The 15,614-nt window shown below is 41.8% G+C and overlaps 2 protein-coding genes across 4 annotated transcripts; both read left to right on the top strand.

Moving 5' to 3' along the window:
- Positions 1 to 580: 580 nt before the first annotated feature.
- ubl4a (ubiquitin like 4A) lies at positions 581 to 3,121 on the top strand. The gene is made up of 4 exons (XM_026321301.1): positions 581 to 766; positions 1,436 to 1,541; positions 1,632 to 1,876; positions 2,549 to 3,121. Exons 1-4 carry the CDS (start codon positions 719 to 721, stop codon positions 2,654 to 2,656), a joined length of 507 nt encoding a protein of 168 aa, XP_026177086.1. The 5' UTR covers positions 581 to 718; the 3' UTR covers positions 2,657 to 3,121.
- A 312-nt stretch (positions 3,122 to 3,433) lies between these two features.
- Positions 3,434 to 10,527, top strand: LOC113138674 (dynamin-1-like protein). Of its 3 annotated transcripts, none has more exons than XM_026321299.2 (18): positions 3,434 to 3,570; positions 4,043 to 4,174; positions 4,322 to 4,463; positions 4,681 to 4,719; positions 4,931 to 4,977; positions 5,080 to 5,151; positions 5,247 to 5,333; positions 5,435 to 5,597; positions 6,102 to 6,222; positions 6,388 to 6,726; positions 7,108 to 7,228; positions 7,362 to 7,517; positions 7,633 to 7,722; positions 7,820 to 7,918; positions 8,118 to 8,234; positions 8,323 to 8,432; positions 8,566 to 8,725; positions 8,839 to 10,527. In XM_026321299.2, the coding sequence occupies exons 2-18, from the start codon at positions 4,073 to 4,075 to the stop codon at positions 8,893 to 8,895; spliced, it is 2,022 nt and encodes a 673-aa protein (XP_026177084.1). In that variant the 5' UTR covers positions 3,434 to 3,570; positions 4,043 to 4,072; the 3' UTR covers positions 8,896 to 10,527. The 3 variants fall into 3 exon arrangements, with proteins under 3 accessions (XP_026177084.1, XP_026177083.1, XP_026177085.1); XM_026321298.2 differs by having other exon boundaries at positions 8,103 to 8,234; XM_026321300.2 differs by lacking the exon at positions 4,681 to 4,719 and having other exon boundaries at positions 8,103 to 8,234.
- The last annotated feature ends 5,087 nt before the right edge of the window (positions 10,528 to 15,614 follow it).

Here is a 15,614-nt window from a genome sequence, read left to right as displayed (position 1 = left end):
TTTTTAGATGAGTGTCTCTCAACTGAACAGTGGAAATTAACGACTTCACTCCCGAATCTCTAAAACACGTGAAATCAGCTCAATAAGGGTTGATTGCATTAATCCCAGACTCTAATAAGGTTTATTCCTGCACACAGCCTAGTGTTAATATTATATACTAAACTGTGAGTTTGTTAAGTGTAAGGAACCTTGACACGATCACGGTGATATATTTAATAATATGCATGTATGTAATTTGTGCTTGTATTGTATTATAAGAGTTAAACAGGCAGCTATTTTATTTAGGCCTTTGGGCTGTGTGGCATCAAAGATGTAATAATAATATTGCAACAATAATTAGATGTTTAATAATGCTGCCCCTGATCATTTGTACAACTAAATATCCAGCAGGGTCTTTGTCTCTGTTCATCTTCCTTTCATGTTTAGATTTGGTGGCACAATTCCTAATAAAACAGGGTAAATAATTGGCATTTTTTAGTTTTCAAGTTGAAATGACCCTCCATGGAGGGACCACCTGGCTACAGCACACTCCGGCCGGAGGGCGGCGGTACTGGGACAGAGCAGCCGCAGTTAGCGCAGAAGAAGATGGGCCACTGACAAGAGGGGAGCGCTTGTGGCTATCTTGACCTAGCAAAGTGACGCTAATTGGGTAGATTTTGCTGCTTAGCCTTTGAATATACGTTTGTGTGATTGTATTTAGTTAAGTGTGCCATCCAAAATGATCCTGACCGTGAAACCACTTCAGGGAAAAGAATGCAGCGTCCAGGTGGGTGAATCGCCGCCGAGCTAGCTAACTGTTAAGCTAGCTTCCTGCTGTTAGCATCATTAGCTTTTATGCGCAGGTTAGCTGAGCAGAAAACAGCCGGGATGCATCACACGCCGGGCTGCCGTGGGTGAAGTGACCATATGCTGCTTGGGCATAAGAACTTACACACTTACAGTACTTTTTGAAGCCAGTGTGTGTAGATGCAGATGAAGAGAGGAGCTGTGAGAACTTAATCAGCAGTGTAGGGAGCACTAAGGTATAATTTAACACATGAACACTGATGTTTCAGTAGGAAAGTAATCTAAAACATGTGATGTGTGGAAATGGGGAAGTCTTTATCAAATCGTTTAATTCTGTACAAGAGAAGTGACTCTTAAGTCCTTCTTCTTTTAAACTGCATCAGTCATCAAGATCCTGGCTCTGCTCTGCAAGTTAAAAAAAAAAGAGGTGCATTTGTCACCTGTGTGTAGTGTAAATTCCTCAGTAACCACTGGTTTGATGTCAAGTCCTCAGTGACCACTGGTTTTATATAATGCTAAGGGAAAGAGCTTCTGTTGCTTCACTCGTCTCAAATTTAAACACTCTTCATTTACACTGAAAGGGAGAATGCTTGCTAAATGTGTTTTGATCATGTTGTGTGACTACATCCTCATGTTGCTGATCCCCCAGGTGACAGAAGACGAAAAGGTCTCCACAGTTAAAGAACTTGTGTCTGAACGTCTCAACATACCAGCAAACCAACAGCGGTTGCTGTATAAAGGGAAAGCGCTTGCAGGTAGACAGTAGTCAGTGTTTCATAAAATAGTTTTCTATATGAATTAAAGTATAAAGTTTTGATGTGTGCATACAATATTACTTTCTTCAGATGAACACAGACTGAGCGATTACTCCATTGGACCTGAGGCTAAATTGAATCTGGTAATCCGTCCAGTGGGCGAGAGGACTGGAGCTTCAGGGACAGCTGCCAGCAGCAGCAGCAGCAGCAGCAGCTGTAGCAGCGGCAGCAGTAGCAGTAGCACACATGGAGGAGTGTGGCAGACAGTGTCCACTATACTTGCTAGACATTTTAGTCCAGCAGATGCAGCAAAAGTCCATGAACAACTCATTAAGGTACATAAATGGAGCATCTTTTCTCCTAGGCATTGTATTTGTAATGGGATCAAAGCTATATTATTAGATGTTATGTCTTGTTATGTTTGTATAAATGCTGCACACTGGATCCTCCCAAATCTTTCTTTTTGTCATTACACATCACAACAGGCCAACAAAGCCTGTCCCATTTGTGTGTTTTATGGCCAATACACGCAGTCCTCCTTTGTCCAGATTTGGAGGAAAAAGCACATTTGTTCTTTGAAGCCTGCTGTATCCCTCAGTCCAGTGTGTGGTTGTCAACTGTTTTACTGTGATCTGTCAACCCTTGTCACAAGATAAAATTAAGATTCAGCATATAGTATAACATTGTTACTAGATGGTTTAGTCCTGGGGCTGATCTGTCATTGGAATATATCACCTTGGTGTTAAAAGAGGAAATCCTGCCAACAAGAAACGTCCAACATGAATTTATCAAAATAAGTTAAATTGATATCTGCCTTAAGCACAGGCTGATGGATTGAGGTCCTGAATGAAGACATAATGTACCTAGTGTATTATAGGTTACACAGGTTTGTTAACATTGTTATTGTGTTTGTGCACTAACAAACTCACATGCCATAGTTAAAATAAATTCCATAGAATATATTGAACCTGTTGTTTCTCACTGTTTTTCTTTTGTTTTACTTCCAGGACTATGAACGTTCACTTCGACAGCTGAGTCTTGATGACATTGAGCGTTTAGCAGGAAGACTGCTTCACCCAGATGGAGAGGGCATGGACACCTCATACATGGACTAAGAATGCCCTTGCTGGAGGTTGCTTTTTATGAGGCGGTTGTTCTTGAGGATGAATACCGTTTTTAGTGTGAGGCATGGAAAAATACCGTATCAGTTTTGTTGCAGAGAGCCCCTGGTGTGTGCCTAATCTGTGGCTGAAGGAACACGGGTAACACTGACTGTTGATTATCTCAGCAATAGGGCTTTCTTATCCATGATCAAAGGACTTGGATAAGAAAACTTGGCCACTTTGAACTGGTCCTTGTTGTTAATGTTGCAGCAATGATACAAGACCTGATCACATCACATTTGATTACAAAGGAATACAATATGCTGTTGGCTTGATATTATCTCTGGCTGCTGCAACCCCAGGAGACACTAACTTCTGCTGGAGGTTATTTATTAGTAATGTCTGTTATGGATGATGAATGGGTCTTTTCTGTTAACCATCTGTGAGAAGTTAATAAATGTTTTATTCTATAACTAACTGATGGTCATTGTATGATGTGTAAATAATTGTGTTTATATAAATATACATTACAGACATTAAAGTACAGAAAAAAGGTTGTTTCCTCCTGTGATTGTATTGTTTGCTGATGTTTTGAGTGCCATAACAAATCTGTAAGATGTGGTTAAGGCTGACTGGAAGGGTTTATGATTATTTTAGAGCATTAATGGATGGAAAAGGGATGCTGCTTCTGGAGGGGCTTCACTTGAGTGCATCGAGTGGTATTTCGACCAATCACATGACAGCAAAGCTCGTGATTCATATTTTCTGACCAATCACATCTATAGAAGGAAATGCGGGTCCCGCCTACGTGGTACACCGAGCGGTACCTCTTTTGCGGCTGAATTTTTGATAATAACTCTGTAAAATGCTCCGTCTTTGACGATATCGCTTTGTTCTACAGGGAGGAATATTTTTATTGGACTCCGGTAAGGTCTGAACGGAGCGTCGGTTATTCGAGCGGCTCAGCGAGCGTTAGCACAAAGCTAGTAGTTACATCTCTTTCACTTCCTGCCTTTAACGTTACCAACTAGCCTCAGCCAGCTAACATTGGCTAATAACAGATTCATTTAGCCTGCATCATTTGTTGCCTGATCAATCATCGATCACCTTGATATCCTAGTTTAGTGTGTAGTCAGGGAGGATCGGGCTGAGTGGTGGTCTAACCGATGCTTGGGCGTTACACCCCCCTCATCAGGACCAGTACCATCACTGTCTTTCTAGGGAAATACCTGCAGCTTATTTTTATTACCTGTTAATTACGTTCAGCACCGTGTCCTAGCTAAGAATACAAAGCAGCCAACAGTGTTTTTCTTAGCCTACATGAGTTATTTTGTATTACTTTAGTTTTCAGGGCGATGAAGTGTTACCTGAACTACTTCGCTGTTCTGTTTTTCCCAGTTTGGTGAGACCACACGGTTTATTGGAAGGATGGAAACCCTGATCCCCACCATCAACCGGCTGCAGGAGGTCTTCCTCACAGTGGGCGCAGAGATCATCCAGCTGCCACAGATAGTCGTAGTGGGGTCTCAGGTCAGCCAGGAACAAAACTTATAAAGTGAACCTGTGAATAATGACACAGTGGCAGCTTTTTCAGCTGATGAGATATTGAAGTTGTGTTGTTAATGTGTCTGATAGAAATGTGCTGTTTTAAGTCACTCTCATTATGTGCTGTAACAGAGCAGTGGGAAGAGCTCTGTGCTGGAGAGCCTGGTTGGAAGAGATTTCTTGCCTCGGGGATCAGGAATAGTCACAAGACGACCCCTGGTGCTGCAGCTTGTTAACGTTGTCCCCCTGCAGCAGAGGCTGAAGATCGAAAATGGTACACGTTCATGAATATGTTTATTGTTTCCTGTTGTTTTATATATCCTTTTAACCACCCAGTCAAATTACGACATGTATCAGTAGATTAAAAGTCAGAGAGCAGGTTATTGTCCAGGCATGCAGTCTGTATGTTTGATTGGCCCACTCACTAGTGCCTTTGCCTCTCTTCTCTAACATCCGTTCTTTTCTCCTTTTCTTCTTCACTGCTTTTTCAGGGAATGGGGTAAAACAAAATTCCCAAAACAGCTACCCAGGTCTCTTTATATTATGTGTATTTGTTCTGTCTTTCTTTAGTCATGTCATTTCTTTCATGAACTATTTAAAACCTCTCATTAGTTCTGATCTCTCAACAGTGGCATTAGACCATTTGTAATTTTTTTTCTCCAAATTATAATTTTGTCATCATTCTGCTTATTGACCACATCTGTGTGAAAGTCTTCACACGCACTCTTTCTACCTGTTCAGGTGTCAAAGCTGAAGAATGGGGCACATTCCTACACTGCAAGAACCAGGTATATTATTTATAGAATAGAGACAAATGCTGTGCCTGTTGTGTTTCTGCTTTATCATGTGATGTGTTAAGCTGATGCATCTTTCTCTCACCCTTTTGACAGATCTTCACAGATTTTCAGGAAATTTGTTGTGAAATAGAAGCAGAGACCAAACGCAGTTCAGGTGACAACAAAGTGAGAAGAAAGCACTGAAGTAGAATTAGTGAAGCCTTAAATTCAGATTTTTACACTGCAGACATGATTTTCTTTTCTCTGTTTTTACCCTCCAGGGAATCAGTCCAGAGCCCATATATTTAAAGATTTTCTCCCCTAACGTTCTGAATCTGACTCTGGTTGATTTACCTGGAATTACTAAGGTAAAACTCTGCCACTTGAGGATGCTGATTTTATGCCATATAGCGATGTTGTAATCATCTGTGCTCACTGTGGCGTTGGCTGCTTATTGTTGTCACCTCAGGTTCCGGTTGGGGACCAGCCAGAGGACATTGAGGCTCAAGTGCAAGAAATGATCTTGTCTTTCATCTCAAATCCAAACTCCCTCATCCTTGCGGTGTCCCCTGCCAACTCTGACTTGGCCACCTCTGATGCACTGAAATTGGCGCGTGAGGTTGATCCAGATGGTAGGACATTTTGTACACAGGCGCTTCTTCTCTTTAGATTTCATTTTCTTTTTGTCTGTGCCTATTACATAACATGTTTCAACTAGAAATGAATTTTAAATTATTGATTATGCAGGAAGAATGCAATGCACTAATGTCATTTCAGGCTGTTGGAAACATCAGTCTTTACTCTTAACATCATCCTGGCAGTTAGCAGTTTCTTAGAATATTAATGTTGCTGTCATAGTCTACTATGAAGAATAGCTTGGTTGATAATGACAGTGTGCCTGAGGTAATTGTCAGGGATGTTAGAAATGCTTGCTGTGCTCAGTGATTGAGTGCTGGGATATCTGTATCTGGGACCAAATCCTGTCCCGTCAGAAACTGTTTCCTGTTTCTCTTCTGTTATGTCTCATTGTATGAGTTTATACTGACTTTGTCAAAGTAAATGATGACTAAATTGAGTTGTCTATCAGTTGTTATTGAAAGATTAAAGCTCTCATGCTGTGTTTCTGTGTCTGTCAGGTCGTCGAACACTGCTGGTCATCAGTAAGCTGGATCTGATGGATGCAGGGACTGATGCTCTGGAGGTGCTTCTGGGTAGAGTCATCCCAGTCAGACTTGGGATTATTGGGGTGGTTAACAGGTTTGAAAAAGTACTACTACTATCTTAGCCTGTTTTTTCTTTTTCTTTTAGCTACCTTATGTTTTAGATTTACTGTACAACAAGTTGGCATGTTGTTAATCTGCTGATTACCATGGTCATCTGTCTACACTCTATCTCTCTGTCCCTAACTGGTGTTCCTTCTAGGAGCCAGCATGACATCAATACCCAGAAGAGCCTGGAGGACTCGGTTAGGGATGAGCAGGCTTTCCTGCAGCGCCACTACCCCTCGCTCGCCTCCCGTGCCGGTTCACGCTATTTGGCCAAAACTCTCAGCAAACTGCTTATGCACCACATTCGGGAATGCCTGCCAGACCTCAAAACCCGAGTGACCGTTCTGAGTGCCCAGTACCAGGCACGACTCACCAGCTATGGACAGCCAGTAGAAGACCACAGCGCCACACTGTTGCAGATAGTCACCAAGTTTGCCAGTGATTACTGCAACACCATTGAGGGAACTGCCCGGCACATCCAAACCTCAGAGCTGTGAGTCTGACTTCACCATAGTGGCTTCTCCACTGAATAACGAATGCATTTATGATGACAGCAGCCTTTGTTTTATTATGGAGAATATTTTTCTACATTTAATTCAGTAGTAATTACTGCACAATTCGGCATACAACATCTTTCATGAGGGTAATGTCTTTGGGGTAATGAAATTGTAAATTAAAGTCGTATCAGCATCTTCTGTTGGCTCCTTCATCTCCTCAGCACTCTTACCACAAGGTGATTAATTCATGTAAATATGTAGGGAGCAAATATTGACCTTTTTTAGTTGATTGCATTTAATTTTGGCACAATTAACATTGCTGATGCACAGCCTGAGAAACAGCATTGGTGTCACAGCTGAACCCATCTCCTCCCCAGCTGCGGGGGTGCTCGCATCTGTTACATATTCCATGAGACCTTTGGCCGCACTTTGCAGTCCATCGACCCCCTCGGGGGACTGACTGAGCTCGATATCCTCACCGCCATCCGCAATGCTACGGTAAGCTTCTTTTAACTTCTGTTTTTGTAATTGGTTTAATATAAATTCTGGTGAAGTTTCTCTCATTTGGAGGAAGAGCAGGAGCAGGTAAACAGTATAGCTATTGTGTGTGGGTGTGTGATTTGCCCTGCAGGGTCCACGGCCAGCGCTCTTTGTACCTGAGGTGTCCTTTGAGTTGTTGGTGAAGCGGCAAATTAAGCGTCTGGAAGAGCCCAGTCTACGCTGTGTAGAGCTGGTTCATGAAGAGATGCAGAGGATCATCCAGCACTGCTCCTCCTTTAGCACACAGGTTAGGCAAAGACCAAGGATGCAGTTCTCTCACAATGGACTAAAAAACCTAAAAAAAACCACAGCATTAATTATGACAGGCCTATGTTAAGAACATATGTCTTTGTGTTTGCTAGGAGCTTCTGCGATTTCCCAAACTGCATGATTCCATTGCAGAAGTGGTGACTGGATTACTGCGGAAGCGCTTGCCAATTACAAATGAAATGGTAATCCACAGCTTAGCTAAAGTGATCGTTCATGCTCATTATAATAACCAACAGCCAAGGTCTTTTAACTCTCTGGGGATTTTTTTTTTCCCTTTAGGTACATAACTTAGTGGCAATAGAGCTTGCGTACATCAATACAAAGCATCCAGACTTCACAGACGCAGCCCAGGTCTCAGCATCTGTCAACAGTCAACAGGTAGTTATTTGTCCCTTACAGCAGGTACATGTTTATCATTTATTCTGCTAGGATTAACAGCAGACGTTGTCGTCTATAAAGCCTTAACCACAATGTTTCACATCCAAATATTACAGTCCCTTTCAAAGTTTGTAGTGAAATTCTTGACTCAGCCAAAATAGCTTTGACCCTGTGACTTCCTCGGATATCTTCCTGTCAGGCAGAGGCTCTTGATGGAGGGAAGCGCTGGAAAAACGAGAAGGCTGTGGAAGAGAAAGCCCCAGCTGCAGGCTTTGGCAGCCCCAGCAAAGGCCAGTCCATTAACCTCCTCGACACAGTGAGTTGTGGGATGAGCAGTAGGACAAAACACTTAGCAGTGAATTCTTCACACACTATCAACATTTAACTTTGGCTGTCTGTGCAAGGCGGTGCCCATATCCCGCAAGCTGACTACAAGAGAGCAGAGGGACTGTGAAGTCATCCAGCGCCTCATCAAGTGCTACTTCCTCATTGTCCGCAAAAGCGTCCAAGACAGGTTCGATTGGAAAAAATCCAGAGCGCCTGGGGGCACCCTTTCTCTCCGTTTCCCCTTCCATTTCTGTTGTTTAGCCCAGTTGTTATTACTGATGCTGATTTTCTAACCTTGTCTTGGGGCTGTGTGTCTGCAGTGTGCCCAAGACAGTCATGCACTTCCTGGTGAACTTTGTGAAAGAGCATCTGCAAAGTGAGCTGGTGGGTCAGCTTTACAAACAGCCGCTGCTGCAGGAGCTGCTCATTGAGTCACAGGACATGGCACAGCAGCGGACCGAGGTCGCTCAAATGCTTGAGGTAAAATTGGCTGCTGCTTATGAACAAAAGGTCCTTAGCATCAAGAACAGCAGGTCCTTTCCATTTTTCAAGACTAAAGTTTAACTACCATCTCTTTTTACTTTCTGTCTCAGGCACTCAAAAAAGCCAATAACATCATCTCTGAGATCCGAGAGACCCATCTGTGGTAGCCAGAGGACACAAATAAGTTCCCCTATTTCCTTGTTTTATGACAGTGTATGTGAGGAAAGAGACAGCGAGAGTGCATGTGTTTATAAATTTGGGGCAGTTTCACTGTTTTCTCATGGACCAATAACCATAGCACATTTAGATCTACTTTGTCTGGTTAGCTGTCCCTTTGAACAGTACACTGGGGCTGTTGCTTTTCACTGTGAATGTTGTGTAGTGACAGAGAATAATTAAAAACTCAGGATGAAACTATTGAAGTGTGAAACGCATAGCTGCATTATTATTTTGACAAATGTTGGATCATATGATTGTTGCTATAAATGTAAAATGCAATTTATATGTGAAGTATTTAAGTTGATCTTCAGGGTGCTTTTTTGTTTTGTTTTGTTTTAATTAAAATGTGTTCGCTCTGCACAATTCTACACTGGGCTTCCTCTGAGCCTTCAGGAGGTGCTAAAACTATGTTAGATTAGATGTGTTTCAACTTTAATCCCCTTTGTTGGCGTTGTCACCAGAGATAGAAATGAAGTGGAAATCCAACTTAATCAATGCTGACTGCAACACTGAAGACAGAGCGCGGTCATTTGCAGAAATTACTGGGTGAATGCTGAGTGTTTTTCCAGCTCTCTTCTGCTAATCAATATCAGGTTTATTTTCCAGAGTCACATTAACATATCAGCGCATTTATACCGTTAACCATTGCACTGACTTTCTAGTTTGTGTAGTCAAACGAAAAGACCAAACATTTCCTTCTGTCTATGTGAGGTTTTTAGGAGATCCACATATAGAATTGACTGCTATAATATCTGCTGTGTACTATAATGTTATAGTGTGTTAATCATAATACACTAATACTATAATATTTTTCAAAAACCTGGCAGGAGGGTTGTTAGAGTCTAGGTCCAGATGGTGTGACTGAAATGTTCTGTAGCTTCATATCGCTTCCCCAAACTAATTATCTACTGGTATTCACTGTTAATGGTATAGACATAAGCTTGTTTCACATTCCCAGCTCTATCCAGCTGTATACAAACTGCCTCCAAGAATGAGAGACCTAGTATGTGGATAACCTCTGCATGTAGTGGTTTTTTAATGTATAAACTGTAAACTTGCACCTTTAGCAGCCTTTTACTTCTGTGCCAGTAAGCATGTGTAACATTACTCCATGTACGAAATTATTCATCTTTTTCCATCTAGTTTGCGTAACTCAGGTTGCTGTTCAGGCAGACTCCTTCCCCAAGTACTGAAGCAATTCATGTGAATCTGTTCCTGTAGCCAAACAAATAGTTATATTAAGCCATTAGGCTTTTTCTGTAAGACCTGCCCTACTTGAGACCATGAAACAGCAGCTCTGACTTCTCTGTGATTCAGTCCCGAATACCACATCCATCCATCCAGTCAGTCAGTCAGTCAGTCTGTCCGAGAACCCCATGTTAGTTTGCATGTGTGTTTTCAGTATTCACATGTGGATGTATGGATGAACAATTCATGTATATTTTGTATTATTTAAGTGTATATTATTATATTATATTATCAACTGCCTATGAGTTCTTGCCTGCCAATATTTGTGATACATGTTTACTGAATGAAGTCTGTTGAGATGGGAGAGACTCATTAAAGCCTAACAAAGGACACTGCACAGTCTGGCAAGGTGTTATTGACGTTATGCGGTTATAACCATTGATCAGTTTTCATAAAATCTGTTTGTTTGTCTCCCACACTTCCGCAGCAGTAGATGTGATAAGACTCCTTCTGCTTCACTTTATTGATCTCAAGTGAGTGAGAAATGTCTGTTTGGTCAGATGGGTCTGTCACAGGATGAAGAGAGTGTCTTGAATTGTACCAGCACACACGTACTCCCCAAACCTCCTGTAGTCCCTTGTGTCTGATTCCACACTGCACCAGCTAGATAGAGTGAAATTTCATATTTAGGTTATCCGCTGCCATCAAGATGATGGATTGTTACCGTTTGATGCCAATTCAAGTTAAACCTGAACAAAGGGTGAGAAGTGAGGAGATGGAGGAGTTGAATGTGGCAGTAAAAGCTGAGAGAACTGGTCATTAATGTTAGATGAGAGTGAGCGAAGGCACTAGAGTCCAGGAGAAAGCATTATTGGCACAACAAGGCAAATACAACAAGTCAAATCTGTGCTCAATATACAAACCCCATTAAGTATTAGTGGTGCCATACACACAGCAGGCAAACTGCATCTATAACAGAAAGCCAGATTGAGTGGCTTCACTGTAGCATCCTCAAAAATGAAAATGAGCCACAATCTAATAAACTCTTATTTCAGGTGATTAAATTGCCTGCACTTTGTCTCCCACTGTAGCCAGTTATGTTGATCACTCTCTTCTAACACACCCCTCCTCCCTACCAACTGAGACTAGGCTAGACCATACCATCTGACAGGATGGGAGGGGGCTGGGCTGCAGCATCATGATAAACTGCATCATTTTGGTCACATAAAAACCAGCACAATTAAAGGTGGAACCAGTCCGAGACACACTCTGGTTCATTTATAACTCCCCTTGGTGCTTTTATGCCTTCCAGGCAGAAGTGTGCGCAAGGTTTCGGGCTGATAGTCGCCTCCTCATTTCTCTTTTCCAGTGGTGAACCAGTCAGCGGAGCAGGCTGAACAAAGCCATGGGAGAGTGAGTGAGAGAGAGAGAGAGGAGCTTCTGGGAAGAAATGTCTCTCACTGACTCTGTCGCCTGGACAACCGGGTAAGAGAGGAGGGGAGGGAGCATGAAAAAGGATAGAAAGGACCGAGGAGCATAAAAGGAGAGGAAAACAACACATTATTAACTGCTGAGATTAGAGGATTCCTGAGGAGTGTGAGGGGAAAGTGGATTTTTATGTGTTGTTTTCTTCTGAGGGGGTCCCTTAGTGTCTTTCTCTCTTAATGAGTTATTAACTATGACAACAAAGCAGTGAATTTTTTTTTTTACACATCAGAGCACAGAGGAGATGAATTTTCAGAGCACAAGTTCAGCTCTTCACAAGTGGACCCAGTAGGCCTGAACGCTCCACCTGTAATTCTTGTCTCCCCAGCCTCAGGTAAGACTCTCCCCTGTGTTGCAGACGCTCGCTTTGATGGAGGATGCTTTATATTTAGCCGATTTATTGGTAACATTTTAATTATTAAAGGCCGTAAACTGTGCAGTTATCTAGAAAATGAAAAAAAAGCCAAGAAACTGTTAAAAGAAATCAATAAAAGGTAATCCCATTTGCTTGCAGGCAGCTTGGAGTGCAAGCATTGCTCACGGAGTAGCTCAGAAGCAGGTAAGTTTTGGGAAATAGGTTTCATTACCTGTTTGAATTTGTTGAATGCTGTTACATTTCATATTACGCTGCCAGAGAGAAACTACCTTCAGCATACGGTGTGAGGCTCGTTTTTATTCAGCAGAATGTGAGAAATTGCATGGTACATCCCCACTGCGTGCACTGAGAGCTTTGCGCGTCTTTCATCGACGATTAGAGAAATGAACACTGTTGTTGGGTGCAAATGGGTCTGGAGAGTTTGACTGGAAACACCGGACTCCAGCTTCACAGTGTGTAATGAATAGGAAGGCACGTCCGCTATAAACATACTGCTGAGCGCTCATGCATAAGGAATATATTCATAGAGCACCGGTGGTGAAATCAATGCCCCTTTAAATGAGGTGGTATGCTGACTGAGTTTACACCAGGCTCAATGTGTGTGTGGGGCAGGAGGCAGCATGTGATATCCATATTGGATGAGATGGAGAAGAGATAAACTGAGGAGGGTGTGTGTTGGAGGGGGTTATTTTTAGCTGCTGTCAGTAATGAAGGTTACAAATCGCTCACCTTTTGTGGATAAGACAGAGATGTAGAGAAATGCAGCAGGATTGAAGGGAGGAAAGGGGCAAGAGAGTGAAAGGAGGGTTGAGAGAGAGAGAGAGTGAGATGATGATGATAGGTGAAGGGTTCAGGCTCGGAGCATGCTGGGATTGCTCAGAGCTTCCACCTTACCTATCCGATACAATCCAGAGATGTATTGGAAGGTGAAAATGCTGACACTGAGCTTATTCTTGTTTTTCTATTAGAGAAAATATAAACGCAGAGAAATCTGGTCTAGGGGGGTTCAGCCTCCTTTTTTGCTGCCTGCACATCACAGTCCATCCAGTACAGCTGCTGTATTTCCAACAATCAGGCAGGTACAATGAGACCACCTGGGCTGTATTTGTTAAAAAATTTAATTTAAAAAAATGCTTCAAAGAAAGTTCCCTGCTGAGTCCAAGGGTATCCAGTACATAGTCACACACTACACTAAAGCAGGTTTATGTTTCAAGTGACTAAGACTAAGACTAAGATTTCACAGCTGCAAACAGATGCTTTGATGGTTCACTTCTTTTTCAGATTAAATGACAGATAAATAACCTTCATATTAAAAACAACATGGCCTTAATACAGACTGAGCTTTTATTCCAATAAATACACAAGGCAGGATGCTAAATTACACTCTATTTTTAAACCACACCTGTGTAGGGTTTAAATCGACTTTGTTCCCCTAATCTTTGCAGAAAAATGGCAGTGTTAAACAATTCTGGCAGCTTGTAAACACATTAGTTATACCAGGCTCTGTACTGCTTGCAGCTGTACACCACTCATAATTATATTGTACATGAGGTGTAACATTCTGGGATGCAAGGAAACGTCAGACTCATCAAGAAGGGAGAAAAAGATGTGTCCCTGAGGCCGTGCATCACTGTGGCAGTCTTTCCTCCACCGCATGTCCTCTGTTGCGAGGTACCCAGAAGGCGGCAGAGGGTTTGTAAAAAGCACAGTGCTCACCACTAAGTGTCTAATAAAAAGTCTGCCTCTCTGTCACCAGTGATTTCCTAAAACTGTCAGATTTCAAAATCTGCACCACTAATCATCCTGTTGGATGTTGAAGTGGACATCGAAATGGAGCTGTGGAGATGTAGCGATAGTGCTCTCCTTTAGATCTTTTCCATGAATATTAACAGCAAAAAGCACAATTTCTTTTCATAGATGTTTGAGGTGCTAGTCGTGTATTTGAAGGGTGACAGCTGTGGTGTGTGTGTCTCCAGTCATTCCCCAGGCTTTTTTTTTCCCTCCCTTCTACTTCACTCGTCATGTTTCTGTGCTCGTCTGCGTGCCTCCTCTCATATTCAGGTAATTAGAGCACCATCATCAAAACAAGCTGGAGAGGCACAGATGAAATGTGACAGAATTGCAATAATCTAATTACCTAATGTCTAATATTAATAAAGGCTGCACTGGAAACGTCAATATCTCACATATCTCACAATTTTTCCTAAAGATTGGTCATTTTGCTTAAACAGGAGTAAATGTTTGAAGGGGAAAAAGCAGGGGGGAAAGCGAGTATCATACCATTTCAGAAAACAACGTGAGTGCTCATTTTGCAATAGCAGTCCATTATGGGTGCAGATAACCCGCAGTACTGCACTTAAATTACAGCCTGCAAATTGGAACAAATTCTTTTTCTTGTTCTTTAAAAAATACACAGCACTGTCATCTAAAATGAACTGAAAATAATCCGATTTTTTTTTTTTTTTTGCATAATTCTTTATCTGTTTTTGAAAGCAAACTTCCCAACACTGTTAATGAATTTATTGTCTAAGCCTGCAAAAAGCTCACACTGTGTGGGCAGATGCTCAAAGGTGCACTCCTGTCCTTGTCTGTGCAGTAAGATGACGTCGTAATTAACAGAAGCAAGTGTTGTGCTGATTACAAAAATGGTGTGGACTGCTTGGTTTTCAGCTTGTAAGGAATTTGCCTTACTTCCTTCATAAAAGGAGAAATCCAATAGAAAACTGGATTAGTATATGTGTGGCCTGTGGACATTTGATAACAATAAAAATAGTTTCTCTCACCAACTGAGAAACTGTAGGGCTAAGGCTTTTAATGATGTGGCCATGAAGGACATCCTTGAGATCCTCTATTATCAGCGAACTGGAGAATGACTTTGTGGACACAGAGACTGCATATAACATGATTATTCTGCAGCAGACATGAGCGCATTTTCTGCTTTAACACCACCGTGAAATAAAGTTTATTCATGTATAGGAGTGCAAAGAAAAATCCCATAAATCAACAAGCCTCCAGTCCACTTTTAGCTTTAGGGTTTGTCTCTCCAAAGTCTTTCTTCTCTGTTTTTAACTCTAGGAGCCTTAATCATTTTTCAAATATTGATTAAATGGTATAATTTGTAAAGTCCTTTCATATGATGGATTTTCATTTCTGCTACAGAGCTGAGAGCAGTGATCTTTTACACATAATCAAGATTCACTGTCTTACCTGGCTGACCTTAAAGCACTAAAGAGAATAGATAAATTGCTGCAGTTAGCAGGCTCACTGCCACTTAATACAAACTGTCTGCAGTATCTTGTGTGTAGAAGGGTGGAAAAAAAGTGGCACCTATTGACACTATTAGTCAAAGGCTGCCCATGACAGGAGATAAACGCTTTCTCATTGAGACTCTGTCTAATATCCCACTTACTCTTCTTGTCAGTAATTAGACAAGTGAAATGATTTCATTTGCTGCAGAAGACATGATTACATTGACTGTTGATATGTAGAAAACCGCCAGCAGACTGTCTTCTGGGTGGTAATGACTTGCAAACACCCCCCACCCCAAGCTCTTGTGATCAGCATCTTAACACAGGACTCAGCCAAGCGTTTTGTCTTATAAACCCAGTAGAGAAAAGG

Source organism: Mastacembelus armatus, chromosome 9 (genome assembly GCF_900324485.2).
Source record: "Mastacembelus armatus chromosome 9, fMasArm1.2, whole genome shotgun sequence".
Lineage (NCBI taxonomy): Eukaryota > Metazoa > Chordata > Actinopteri > Synbranchiformes > Mastacembelidae > Mastacembelus > Mastacembelus armatus.
Note: the sequence above shows the minus strand (reverse complement) of the source record. Positions and strands in the feature narration are given on the sequence as shown.

Excerpts from the sequence above, each read along its gene's own strand:
- ubl4a (XM_026321301.1), top strand. The coding sequence starts at position 719 with ATGATCCTGACCGTGAAACCACTTCAGGGAAAAGAATGCAGCGTCCAG. Across the intron at positions 767-1,435 it reads GAAAAGAATGCAGCGTCCAG|GTGACAGAAGACGAAAAGGT; the intron begins GTGGGTGAATCG and ends CTGATCCCCCAG. Across the intron at positions 1,542-1,631 it reads TAAAGGGAAAGCGCTTGCAG|ATGAACACAGACTGAGCGAT; the intron begins GTAGACAGTAGT and ends TACTTTCTTCAG.
- LOC113138674 (XM_026321298.2), top strand. The coding sequence starts at position 4,073 with ATGGAAACCCTGATCCCCACCATCAACCGGCTGCAGGAGGTCTTCCTC. Across the intron at positions 4,720-4,930 it reads TTCCCAAAACAGCTACCCAG|GTGTCAAAGCTGAAGAATGG; the intron begins GTCTCTTTATAT and ends CTACCTGTTCAG. Across the intron at positions 8,235-8,322 it reads CCATTAACCTCCTCGACACA|GCGGTGCCCATATCCCGCAA; the intron begins GTGAGTTGTGGG and ends TGTCTGTGCAAG.